Source organism: Gavia stellata, chromosome 6 (genome assembly GCF_030936135.1).
Source record: "Gavia stellata isolate bGavSte3 chromosome 6, bGavSte3.hap2, whole genome shotgun sequence".
NCBI lineage: Eukaryota > Metazoa > Chordata > Aves > Gaviiformes > Gaviidae > Gavia > Gavia stellata.
The window spans coordinates 36299433-36313279 of record NC_082599.1 but is presented as its reverse complement, the minus strand read 5'-3'; the positions used below and the strand labels follow the sequence as shown (position 1 = coordinate 36313279).

The 13847-nt window shown below is 43.9% G+C and overlaps 1 protein-coding gene across 1 annotated transcript; it reads right to left on the bottom strand.

Moving 5' to 3' along the window:
* Nucleotides 1–4115: 4115 nt before the first annotated feature.
* NPY (neuropeptide Y) lies at nucleotides 4116–13141 on the bottom strand. Its single transcript, XM_059819001.1, has 4 exons — nucleotides 13114–13141; nucleotides 12756–12943; nucleotides 7310–7390; nucleotides 4116–4140 (listed from the first exon to the last, which is right to left on the bottom strand). The coding sequence occupies exons 2-4, from the start codon at nucleotides 12941–12943 to the stop codon at nucleotides 4116–4118; spliced, it is 294 nt and encodes a 97-aa protein (XP_059674984.1). The 5' UTR covers nucleotides 13114–13141.
* Between the last annotated feature and the right edge of the window lie 706 nt (nucleotides 13142–13847).

Genomic DNA, 13847 nt, shown 5'->3' with positions numbered 1-13847 from the left:
AAACACAAATTAATGAGAGAAAAGATGTTCTAGGAAATATTTCCTAATAAGATTTTTCCCAACGCTTGAAAATGTAAAGCCTTTCTGAAAGGAATTTATACTTACTGGGTTTTTTGGTTGTGATTTTTACCCCAAAGGTGCTTTTGGGAAAAAGGGAGGGCGTGCTATAAAGCATCTGTACCAAGGGAAGTGAAGAGCATCCATGTCTTATAATAGACCGGTTTGGAAATGTAAAGGAGGCATGTTCTCCTCTCGACTTTTGCATTACAAAGCCACGGCTGCTCATTCCTGGTATTCTGCTGTTTCTCATCTTCTGACATCAGCTTTTCACAGTAAAATTTCACAAGAAAAATAGAGACTCTATCACAACAAATTCTGGCTTATCTTCTGCTGAATTTTGTTTTTTGACTTTTAGTGGCTAATGGTCATCAGGGGATAACACAAGGGTGGGAAGGGGGAAAAAAATCCTGTATTGGATTTACATCCCTGCTCCTGAAGGTCGTGTGGCCATGCAAGAGCAGGTGCAATCCCATGGGAAACACAGAGCAATGGTCAGTTCAGCTTAAAAATCCCCCTCCCACACATGCTGAGTGCTGCTGGGCACCTCACCGTAAGCACCAGGGTGAGGGGCCAGCAGAGCATGGGAAGGTGGCGCAAACCACTATGGAAAACATTTGATGTTGCAGCTGAAACTTGGAATTTGTTTGCCAGCTACTAGGTAAATCCCACCTCACCCCAATACAATGCAATGGTTTTGGGCAGCACTGCCCACCCTGGGCCACCATGAGGGAGCACTGGAGCTCTGCAGTGGGTCCCCTGACACCCTCCTCATCCCTGTGCTGAAGAGCAGCTGCCCGCCTGGGGCGACCAGTGCTGCTACATCTAGGGTCTGGTTTGGGGCCAGGACATCTATCAAGATCACTCCCACCTTGGCTGCCACCGAAATGTCACCAGCACAGCCCCCACCACCCAAATCTGCTGTGCCATGTCCTCTCCAGCTCTACACCACCAGCACCTCCCTGCTTCCTTGTGCCTTCCAGCAGGTGACTGTGGAGGCTGCAGTGGGGATGTCTTCTCCTACCTGATCACTCATGATCCCCCGTGTTCGGGATGCTCTGGCAGAGCAAAGCTGCCCTGCCTGCAGAAGGCTGTCCACACCCTCTTCGTGCCACCGGAGCGGGGCTTCCACCTCTCGGATGACAAGTGAGGAAAATTCAGCTTGACAGGCAGGTCTTTCCCCTTCACAAGGGAAGGGGTGCAGCAGCTGGCCAGTGGGAAAGCAGGGGGCACCCATGCTATCCCAATTTGGTACCACACCAGTCACAGGGACAACGTTTCTCTCCATGACTAGGGAGAAGGGAAATACCCGTCAGAGGAGGACTGAGGAATTTGTGTCTTTTGGCACAGAAGACTTTCAGAGCTGAAAGCATTGCAGTGGGCTGGGTTTCTAGGGATGGAGAGAGAAAACGATAGAGAGAATTTCCCTCCTAGAAGAGAAGATACATGGGATCACCTGGATCCCCTCTTTGGTTAAATCAAAGTTGGGCATAACTGTGACCTATATTACAGAAATTGCCAAAGGTAAAGGTGGACTGTCTGTTAAATGCTTTATACCTATCTATGTACATTCCTCATGATTTCAAACCCGCAATAAATAAAGGAGAAAATACTATTGCTTACTTTTATGGTTCTCACTTCTTGTTTTTCCTGGCGCTTCCTCAGATTCTGGCATACATTTCAGCCTTTATTTTAGAAACAAGGCTCTGTTTCTTATGGTTAGAGACAAAAAGATTAAAAGGTTAACCCTAAAGTCAAAACGCAGAAGCCATGCCAAACAGATCCAGCGTTTATCTTCATTTCACAGCTCATTTTTTAAGTCTGTCCTGTGATTTGGAGAGCTGATCCAATAATTTCAATGTCCTGGCCTGTCAAGAGTTGTATATGAAGCACACAAGGACGGTAAGCGCTAAGCATACTGGACTTCTACAGCAGTGTTGTGTCTGCCATAGAGAACACAGGAGGACTTTAGAAAGAAAATCATAGCACAGTGTGGATAGATAAATATTGCATGAGTGCTTTGCCTTGCTTCTGTCTTTGACAGCTCATGAGGTAATAAACCTGGCATTTTTAAGATTCTTCTAGCTTTTCTATACAGATGGGTGTTCTTGAAGTTCAAGAAAACTCAGGTAATTGAGTGGAACAGCTCAGCATAAGCAATTAGCATGCACTAATTCTCCTTTAACTCTTTCTTTCTCCACTAAGGCAGATTTGTAATTATAGTGCTAAGCAACATCAGTTTAGTTTATCATCTACTGATTTTATCATTTACATGGTCATTAATATATAGATAGATACTAGGAATTACCAGGAATTAGAGATATTATATAGCAGATACTTCACTAATTCCCAGTCTTCATTTTAATAATTATTCAAAGCAGAACTTTATGTGGACTCTAACCCAGCAGGTCCTGACCTGCAGTTGATGGACTCCTGCTAGCCCCAGCAAGCTGTGGCCATCCTGAAGTCCCTCTGAACATTGTCACTTACTGCCTTGGGTGGCAATGGTTTATACCGGGGGCCCCAAACATTTTTGTAATACTAGACTGCTCTTAATCCTCACAATTGCATGTGTTGCCCTGTGGAACCCATCACCAAGCCTGTAAGTGAGATTATTGCTGCTGAAAGCAAAATTTGCCCATTCCAATGACACCCAAGTGTTTTACGAAAAAGAAAAATATGTTATGTTTTTCTGAAGAAAGTGTGACCACAAAAGCTAGCACATCCTGGGAACCTGGTAACTCTTTGCGAATGCACCCAGCGTGCATTTATAGAAATCTGGAACTTACTTGCACTGATGCATCTCTCCTGCGGGCAACAGCCATGCGGAAACATTTGAAAAGCAGGAATGAAATTTAAATACATTAAACCTTCACACTGATTCTTTTCCTGCTTGGAACTTTTTGTGTGCTTTATTATCCAGCGTTAGTCACAGTATCTAAATAAAAGAAGTTGTGCTTAAATATCAGGAACCAAGGACCAGCATTTGTGTCATGCCCAGTGACCACACTGCAAGATACGTATCTGTGAACTAAACCACTTAAGAACAAGGGTAACATGCTGCCATTATATTACGTTGCTTCAAATAAAAACTCTGAGGTTTCTTCAGAGGTCCTTGTGTCTAAGAAGTCCCTCATTAGGCTAGTGATGAAATTCATAAAATATAAAAAAAGAAAATTAAAACCTGAAGACAGTTCCCCTTGTCCCTCTTCCAGGTACCTTCTCGTGGTGAAAACAGAAACCATGAATGACTCCAAATGAGAGAGGCTCAGAGTGCAGGTTGTGATTTATCAGGGTGCTCCTTTACAAGCCCTCAGGCAATGTTAAATGTCTCTTTTCTGGCACAAATAGCTGTAGATTTGTCATAGTTTATGAGTTACTTTAGATACAGTTTCCTGCTGCTTTGCATATTGCCAAAACAACGATGTTACATCTGTTTCATTTAAAATTCCTAATTCAGACTTACAGCCAAGCTTCAAACCAGTTTTGAGGAGTTAACAGAATTTAGCAGTGACTTACTCCTTTGTGTTTTGAAAATGCTATTCATTTTAATACATTTGTCAATGTAAGTACTAAGTAAGTTTTTAGTATGGTGATTCTGAAAAATCGCCTCCCAGAACACTATTTTCCTAAATTATGTAGTCTGCAATAAGTTACTTTTATACAGTTTTGTATAAATCAAGCAGCTGAGCTGAGTTTGACGCTACAATAAATGATGTCTTTATCTTACTTTGCACACTAATTACTGTAATAACTGTGACACTATTGTTGTCCATACTACTTTAGACTGCAGGAAGGTTATAATTCAGTTTTAATAGTTTAAAACAACTCTTTGCTATACCAATGACAGGGTTGCTTGTTTTCATTTAGTATGTTATATTTTGGAATGCACAAATAATTTATTTAAATAAAGGTATATACAAATATGATGAAGGAAAAACTCTACAGAATTCAGTACAATGGCTGCATGCACTGGGAACGATGCTATGATTTGCTTCAGAGGCGTGTAGTATGAACTGAAAACTAGGAAAAGTTTTGACGGTGTGCTGAAAATCCCATCACCACATCGAAGGGTCTTCAAACCTGAAATACATGTTATGAATAAAAAAAAAAACAACATTAAACACATTTTAAAGCCCCTTCTGAAAAATCCAAAGTGAGAACTACCTAAATTTTCATTTTAATAATAGCAGCAATAAGGAATACATATGCATATTTGCAGTTGAAGATTGGATATGCAACTCCCATCAAAGCAGAGGCATCCTGGTTGGCCAAATGTCTATACTTTGGTACCAGAACTTTCCCCTCCACACTGCTGTCCAGGGAGACTCACTGCAAAGCTGCTTTATGCCATTAAGAAGCACTTAATGAAATTCAGCTAGAAAACTATGATATGTTGAAATACAAATAGAGATATTTTTCCTCCTCAGGAATAAACAGGAGGAGTTTATAAACTCCTACTCAGGAGTAAACAGTTTCCAAAGAGAATTCACTGAGCCAAAAGAAAAAAAAACACAAAAACCCCATGTCATGCTGTTAGCACCTTCAAACAAAACTGAAGTCCACAATTACCATCCTAAAATATTATTGTGGTATTCCACTGCTCAATATCAAACATTTAAAATACATGTTGAAAGGGGTGCTGAAGATAGGATTTGATCTAGAGGTCCTTTGCTTGCAAATAGCTGTTCTGTCTACCCAGCAAGTAAGTCAGCAAGTGGAGAACACAGAGAGACTAGAGGAAATGCATTTGCCATAATTCTTGCCATCTAAAAGTTGGGCATCTAGTCTTCCTTCACAGTCACTGGGGAGACACTGACACCTTGAGAGGGCAATTGATCCTGCCCATTTTCAGATGGAAGGCTCATTTTGGAGATACCCATCCCTCCAATTGACTGCAAAGGCAGCCTAGACAACTACTTCACACTAGATACCTAACTTTTGAAGAGGCAGTTGTAGGGGAGATGCATTCTGTTATTGAGTTTTAAAGGTGTTCTCATTTCTCCATAGGCTCAACAAGACCAGAAACATGCCACATCACATCTTTTTGTTATAGTAACTTACTTGTACTCAGGTCAAGGTCCCTCCATTTTTTTATTCCTTAACTTCCTATATTTTAACTGGTTTCTATAAGAATCTCTCTAAACTTTGTTTATATGGTCAGACATACACCTAGACTGCAAAATACTTTGGGGCATATATTAGTCAGCAAAAGTGAAATGTCAAACCAGGCATGCTGAATACAATTAAGTTGTTTATTAATACCTCAGTGTTTAGTTACAAAGTTCACTCCTGAGAACTCATGAAGTGTGTGTCTCTCTCTCACTGATTCACTGAGTGCAAATTACATCTGCTCTGTAACTGGCTGCATATATGACTATTTCTAAAACATATACTTCACTAGTTTAAGTTCAGAATAATACCAGCCTGCCTTTCATTCATCCAGCCTGGCTTCCTCCAGGAGTAAGGCTTAGGCAGCCGTGTTGTACCTGGGCATGTTTACTGTGTGTCCAGCTGGCCACCCCTGCCTGGCTCCCCTAACTGCCCCACCAGCTTTCAAACCCTCTGAACAATTTCAGCGAAGTCAGAGAGGTACGGATATCTCAGAGATACTAAGCTCCTGATGTGCCATGAAACACAGGACTCGGTAGAAAGAAGATTTAATTATGTCCTCACATGGACGAAAAAGCTGGAGCAGGGTTCAGAATCTGTACGGGGTTTTATCCTAGAAAACATATCCATAGGAGACTAGACATCATTGTTCCCAGTACTCCCATAATTGTCATCAATGGATGACAAATACCATACTCAGTTTAAAGTGCTGTTATAGGGGGTATAAAATAAAATCTGTTTCTCATCAATTTTTTTTTCTTAAATGCAGACTAGTTTGTTATTTTGCTCATGAGTTTTTGCTCCCTGGTGTGTTATAAATAGCATTATTGAAACAATAATAATAACCATAAAGTTTTGTTACAAAGGGGTGAAAATTACAGAGAGGAGTAGACTTTGTACTACCCTGTGTGTTGCCTCAAATTCACGGCAGCGGAAATTTCCCATTATGTGAGGGCTCTGCCTTGTCATTACTAAACACAAAATAGTCTAATACGTTTCACTGCACTTCATGCAGTTTTTTACATAAGCATCTGCAGAGAAAACTGCATCCCCACAGCTGCGGTTAGTCATCAAACCATAAGTCAATGGTCTCCCTATGCACAGAACCACAAGTCTCATGGACAACGTGCCTTGATGGCAGTAGAAATTTTGGTCACCTTTCAGTGACAAGATCACGCCCTAAGTTCAGTGCTACAGACTATTATGGTTAAGTACTTAACTAGTCTAATTGAGCCTTTGCACAGTTGATGAAAATGCATTTGCTTGTAGACTCCCGAGATGACTACGTCACAAAACATTTATTTCTGCAGTAGAAGTATTATCAGCAAACTTCAGGCTATCAGTAAAGGTTTAAACTGAGCTCATTCACGCTTGATTGTAAGCAAAACTAAAACCAGTATTTTCTGTCATGAGACAAAAAGCTCCCATATCTTGCTTTTTCAACATACTTACTTTTAGCTGTTTAAACTGTAGTCACTACTATAGTATCTTACATTATAGCTAAAGTGTCATTATCCAACTAGATAAATACAGTATGTACATTTGAAATCCCACTGTTGCTTGAAACACCACTGTTATTTTAAACCAAGTGCAAATGGAAATATAAAGGCCTTTTTTCCCTTTGTAAAATATGAGGTACAAAACCAATGTGAAATACTGTATTTTAAAGACCTGTCATAGCTGTGCATTTGTGTATAAGTTAACGTATGTGCATATTTACCACTCATACATCTTTGGAGGAAAAATTTAAACCTGTTTGAGTAGCAAATGAGTAGAAATATGTCATTTTGGGGGCTCTAATCTGTCATCAGACATCAGCATACAATTCTGTCTAATAAAGCCCAGTAAGGGGCGAGCATTGTGGGAATGCTTCCCTTCGTCCAAACAGCAGGTATGGCCCGCTCCCAAAATCAGGGAATGAGGAGTTTGGACTATATTACATCTGGTAAGGCATTTCTTGTATTCATAGATGGTGCTACCGCTTAACAAAAAAGGAATTTAAAATGTTTTTTTCTGGACATGTTTACCCAGCTGTTGGTGGCATATGTTTTCTCCCTGTGAAACATATTTATTGATAATGAATGAAACTGTTAAATCTAAATGAGAAGCGAAAGCCACCACAAAACTTCTTCATACATACCTGGATCTAGGAATATTTTCTGTGCTTTCCCTTAACAAGAGGTCTGAGATCAGTGTCTCTGGGCTTGATCTCTTTCCATATCTAAGGAAAAAGAAAAAAGTATATTTTCATATATGTCAGTTTTTAAAAAATGAAGACTAAGCATGGAACCTTTAAACAAATCTTTTCAGAAAAACTGAATAGAGCAGACATAAAGACAACTGTCTAGCAAGTATTTTAACTTGACTTAGCCATGTGAGAAAATGTTCACTCTTCAGCATTTCTTTGGATATATTTTTTCCATAATCATGTTACATTATAGTATTGAGAAACTCTGAATATTTCTCAATTCAATGGCTGTTCCTGGATACTCTAAGGCCTTGCACCTTAATCATGTGAGCACGGACAAAGAGGGAGGAAGCTCTGCATGACAGCATGTCCAAGCATGTCATTGCTGCCTACAAACCCAGTTCTATCATCTCATTAACTTTCGTATTGTTTTAGATGCTACTGTATTGTAAATGAGGAGTCAATTTTATCTATTAAGTGAATAGAAAACTAACTCAGATATGCCATATTATCCAAGGAACTAGCCAAGATTTTTTAAGATAACTAGTACATTTGGGGCTGCCCAACACACGAGGTTATAAAATCTGAGCTACCCCAAGGCAATCATCACTTTTGAACTATGTGGCGACGGGAGAGAAAAACTTTCTGAATCAGAGTTCTTCGATTAAATGGGATATCACCAGCTACCTTTGTCCTATGTTTACACAGCAGCTGCCTTTCTATTGCTTTTTCAAAAATCCTGGATACTATACATTGCTCAACAGTTAGAAGTACTGCAATTCCTGGTTCTTGGAAAATAATTTGCTCTCTTTTCCTGAGAAAACAGAAGTTACAAGGAGCAGCCAGCTTGACAGACACTTCTTCGCTATAAGGATTCATTAGCCTAAGAGTGATAACTATAACCAAACGCTCCCTTCATCGGAAAGAATTAAGATCATGGTTTGTAACTTGTGTATGTAATTAGTCTGAATCACAAAGTACATTAACAGATAACAGCTTTGTGAATACTGCTTGAGTGAAATTCTGATTCCAGAGAAATCAAAGGTGTAATTAAGGACTTAGATTTTGCTATTGGAGAGACATTGCTATCAAGATGTCTCTCCAACGACTTGATCTAAATTTGGGGGAAAAACCCCCTAAAACCTTCCCAAATTATATTTCAAAAGCTAGCAGTTTTACTTGTTGATGGCATGACTTACTGAAAAGTGGAAACATATCTCACTTTTCAATCATTTTATTCAACTTTTTGTATTTTTATATTGCCTTAATCATTTTAGTACATCACCTGTGCCACAGAAAGACAAAGCATCAGTTTCAGAATTTTAAAGTACATTTCTTAATCTAAACTGACTGAAAGTAGGTATCTGAAAAGAACCAGCCAGACATAGTAAAATGTTATTACAATAACGCAATCAAGCATGATGCTGAATCAAATACCTTGCACTCCATCACCACAAAGGGATTTCTTTCTTTCTATTTCCCTATTCCAATTAATATGTATGTGACCTGGACTTCAACTGAGGGGAATCTCATTTGCTGTTGTTTTAAAGAAATCAATTTAACAAATCAACAACTTGCTGTAACAATTTACACTTGGGCAAAACTCCCACTAATCTCTTGGAAAGTTTTGTCTGAATAAGAAATGGGTAGTCACTCTCTGGAGTGCAGTGATTTGGACAAATCATGAAGATGACTGTGTTGGGGAGATGATACCTTTTATACGAGTCCCTTCAGCACTTTGGCTAGACCAGTGCTGCTACCTGTGCTGGATGGACCCACCATGTCCTCACGTAGCAAAGCTGCACATGAGGCAATTGCGAACTGCAATCAACTGGGCTGGCCAAGAAGCAGCTGCTCTTCCTATGCCAGACACCTAAGCCTCCTGTCTGCCCCATAATTTTACCACTGGGAAACAACCATGCTACAGCCATAACAAAAAGAGGCCATGGACAAAGTCAGTCTCTTCTTACTGAAGCAAACGCCTTGGGAGATCTTTGCTCCAGCTGCTTTGTGCTTTGCTCCTTGTCTACTCTGCCCAGCTCTGAGACAATGTGAACACAGAAAGCCAGGCCTTTGTTTGATGTTTGGGAAACACTTGTATCACACATCATAGCTGTTTTAAAAGAACGAGGCTCCAAGTTTTGTGAAAATACCTAGTCAGGTTTTATGCTCAGCTTGAGACATCAAAGCCTTTTTTTGTTATGCTGATAACCCACAACTCCAGCTGAAGTCAAAGGGATCAAATAGTAAACGTACTTATTCTGACAGGGACATAGTATCTCAGACTCAGAGAAATCTCAAAGCTTGCTATGAGAACTTGGGTCTTGGCAGTCAAATCCCATTGATGTCCAAGGCTGGCAATGGGAGCTGAGGGATCTCAGAAGCATCTTGTGGGCTTGATTCAGAAAACTGCCCAAAAAACCCAAGCTCTTAAGATCTGCTCCCTTCCACATTAAAGGGTGTTGACATGAAGTGGGAGCATCAGTACTGCCAAAGTCAGACACGCTTTCATATTCCCTGCCCTGCCTATGATTCAAGCCATTTCCAGCAGGAATGGCCTTACTGTTTTGCTACAGCACAGAAGAGCCACAGATGCAAGAGCAAGCTTCAAGGGACAAAAGGAAGAGGGCCTGTTGGCAAGAGGGAGTACAGGTAGTACCAAGTAGCAGAAGGAGGAGTGATTCAAGGAAAGATGGGCTCTGAAAAAAGCCCCCTGAACAGTGCAGTAGAGGGGTATGAGGCAAGGACCACATAACGGTTTTGAAGACAGAGATGGGTCTAATCCAAAGACACACAGACATCTGCAGGGTAGGAGTCTGCATCTGTGTTGGTCACCTTAGGCTCTCTTTATAGTCATGAAGACCTGGCACCTAAGGAACAAGGGATCTCATCCAAAATGAGAAGTCTGAAACAGGCCTGGTGACTTGCACCCTACAAGTACCCGCTGCCCTCAGCTAACCTCAAAGGGGTATAAAGCTGATGGGCACAGATGTCTAAAGCTAAGTGAGATGGATCTGGAGGAGAAGGATCTCAAAGGAGAGAGGGAGCAAAGCAGCCAGGGCTAAAGACAAGAAGAGAAAGATGGTCTGGAAGGAAGAAGCTTCATGGGAGCTGGGGTGAAGACCCTGTGGGTGTCAGTATCTCAGAGGGGAATGACACTCAAATGCTTTGGTTAGGTCAGAAGCAGAAGCCAGGAGGATGAGCCAGAAGGTTATTCATAATCACAAAGACATCAAACAAGACTAGACAGATGAATCTGAAGAGAAAAAAGCATCAATCTCATCTTTTCCTAGCATGCTCTTACTGCTCCATCTCACCAGTTGCACAGTGACCTGGCTGCAGGCACCAGATCTGGTGACAGGCTGAGCACAGCTTGCTCACACACCCTCAGGAGTAGCAGGGTGAGCCTCCAGACCCCTCATCTTACCCCTGTTACAGGGCTCCCGAGCAGCACCAAGCACAAAAGGCAGAAGCAAAAAGCTGAAACAAGACAGAAAGCTTCAAGCACCTCTGCTGAAAGAGATCAAATTATTCTTAGACCAGTCCAAAATGCTTCGGAAGTTATTGATTCATTTTGCAAATGACTGTGTCACTGCCAAAACAGGGAACCTCCAGGAGCTCAGTTAAGCTTTCCAAACGGAGGCGGCAATTACTTTATTTCTGCACTGTTAACTCAACACACAGTGGAAACAGCACACTTTTTTTTTTAGTTAACCTACGTAGTCAAGTTTAAAATGTGTATCATGAAGTTGCCATTGTGGTGGGGTTTTTCTGCCAGCTTTCTTGTACTTCCAGGTCAATTCTGTTCCCTTTAAATATGAGAGGGTGAGTGGGAAATATAGGTAAAATAAGAAGAACAAGAAATCTGAAGAACAGAAATTTAAAAAAAAAAAAAAAAATCAGCAATAATAACTATTTCAGTTCATTTCAGAATCCAAATCCACACAGAAGAATGAAAGCCATCTCAGTCTGAGTTGCGTACTTGCAGCCCAGAAATTACGGAAAAAAGTTACACAGCCAACATTAAAGCAAGCATACAGGGCGCACACCAGAAGTGGAGGCTGAATACTGTAAGGAGGGTTTGTTTGGTTGGGTTTGGTGGTTTTTTTGTTTGTTTGTTTTTAAATATGACCTGGTTTTGGACAGGAACCACCTTTGAAGTTGGAGATGAAAGAAACAAAAGAAGAGATGAGAGACAAGCCTGGAGGTCCCACCGCACACAAGGGAAAAGGGCAGCAGAGGCAGAACTCAAGGATCAGATTATTTTAGCAGTAATCTAGACAAAAAGTTTTCCGAGCACAGACTATCACACAGAAGCATGCCATAAGCATGAACAAGTTGTGAATATTGCTTTAAAAGTTCAGGACTGAAGAACTGTGTTTCTATCAGCCTCTTCATCTGTGTTATGCTATTAGTGCACTGGCAGACAATGTTATGGGTTTGCTGGGAAAGCTCTCAGTTACACGATAGCCTCCCTTCTAATTTAATTCTTCAGACTTCTAGAGGGACAAATGAAAGCCTAATTTTAGACCTCTCATCTGGTTTTGATATTAAACAAATAGATAAACACGTCAAAGATCTTCTGGGTCACACACTGTTCAGGGACGTCAGGGGAGACTTCTATTAATCACACAGTCTAAACTGGACCGATGCTTTCAAAGAAAATTAATTTTTATGAAAATTTGCACTTTTTTCAGATTGAGCCTTTACCCCTACTTTAACAAGCACAGTCATCCTCACAAAGCCAGTTTAGAGCCAGGCAGGTTCGGGTCACACTTTCTCTTTCAGCTTGGGCTTGGGTTCTTGCTTGTGGTCTTTAGAGAGTTTTTGTTAGGACTAGTGGGTTTTTTGGCACTCACAGCTGTATGAAGTAGGTGGCAAACCACACAGCATCTGGACTACTACAACTCCGCCTACAACAAGGCTGGAGGAGCACTTTTTCTTATCAAAATCTTCACTAGAGTCGGTGGCAGCAACATAAGTGGGAAACTGCTCCTACTGCCCTATCTGTCTCCAGCTCCCAGGTTAGGTTTGTTTTCTCCCCCTTTTGGGGGGCTCTCCCTGTGCATGCTGCCCTGCGGTTCACGCTCCTGCCCGCCAGCCTGTCTGTGCCAGGGCTAGAAAGGGCTGAGAGAACAGAGGCAGCATCAACGCCCCTGCCCCTTCTGCCAATTTGGATGGTAGAAATTCAGCTTTGGACCCAGAGGCAACTTGGGGGTGCATGGGTGTCACTCTCTAAAGGGAGTGTGTGCACCACATCTTTCTCTGTCGGTGGGGGAAGCAGGGTGAGACACGCAGCTGCGAGGGGGCACCCCGCTTTCCTCCCCTGAGCCTCGCCAGGGAAAAAGGCAGCCCGGGGAGTGGGAAAGGGGGATGCTGGCCGGGCCGCTCTGCCTACCTCTGCCTGGTGATGAGGTTGATGTAGTGCCTCAGCGCCGAGTAGTATCTGGCCATGTCCTCTGCGGGGGCGTCCTCGCCAGGGCTGTCCGGTTTGGAGGGGTACGCCTCTGCCAGCGTCCCCAGGCAGACCAGCAGCGACAGGGCGAAAGTCAGCACCGACACCCACAGCCTCACGGTGCCCTGCATCTGCACGGTGGAGTGGGATGGGGAGAGCCGCCGTCACACCTGCCCCGACGGCGGGAGCCGCGCGCCCTCCCCTGCGCGCCCCGGCCCGGGCCGCCCCGCGCCCCGCGCCCCCCGTCCCCAGCCCCGTCCCCAGCCCCGTCCCCCGTCCCCAGCCCCGTCGCGGCACTCACGGCGGCGGCTGCAGCGGAGCGGCTCTCGGCTTAGCGAGGCGCTTCTGCCCGTGGGTCGGGGCTCCCGAGTGCGGGGCTCCGCGCCTCGCCGGGGTGTTTTAAGTCTTCCCCGGCAGGCAGGAGGGGCCTCGGGCGATCACGCCTCGCCTGCTCCGGACCCCCCCCTCCCCGCCCCGCTCCGCCTGCCCCTGCCCCTGCCCCTGCCCCGAGAGGGGCACCGCGGCCGCGGCCGGGCGGGGCCGGGCGGGACCGAGGGGGCGGGCGCCGCCGCTGACCCCCGGCCGCCCGCGCACCGCCCCCGCCGCCTCGGCAAATCCCACCCGCGGGCTGCAGCCGGGCTCTGCCCCCGGGCTCTGCCCCCGGCCCCGCGTGTCCCGAGCCCGGCCGCGGGAGCCCGGGTGCCTGTCGCTGTGGGGCCGCCGTGCCGCCCGGTGCCCGAAGCCGGCAGGGGAAGGGGAGCGAGTGCGGGGAACGAGTTTACCCCGCTCCTACGGCACCGGAGGGGCCCCAGGCTTGGGCTTCTTAGGGGGATTGCTGCCGAACATAAAGCCAAGAAAGCAAGACGGTTTGGAGTAACCAAAAATACCGAATCGGTGCCACAGTCTCAGACATCATACCTACTAAATGGGTAAATCTTGAGGCTTAACTCTCCCACTCTGCCAGGGAGACCGTCTACACCCCTGCCCAGGGCCACCTTCTGAGTGCCTTTTCTAAAGTGCCTTCATTCTGTTTGA

What these genes read in the sequence shown, in the direction of transcription:
- NPY (XM_059819001.1), bottom strand. Translation starts at nt 12,943, where the DNA reads ATGCAGGGCACCGTGAGGCTGTGGGTGTCGGTGCTGACTTTCGCCCTG. An exon ending in AACCTCATCACCAGGCAGAG is followed by an intron (nt 7,391 to 12,755) that starts GTAGGCAGAGCG and finishes CTTTTTCCTTAG; the next exon opens with ATATGGAAAGAGATCAAGCC. An exon ending in GAAAATATTCCTAGATCCAG is followed by an intron (nt 4,141 to 7,309) that starts GTATGTATGAAG and finishes CATGTATTTCAG; the next exon opens with GTTTGAAGACCCTTCGATGT.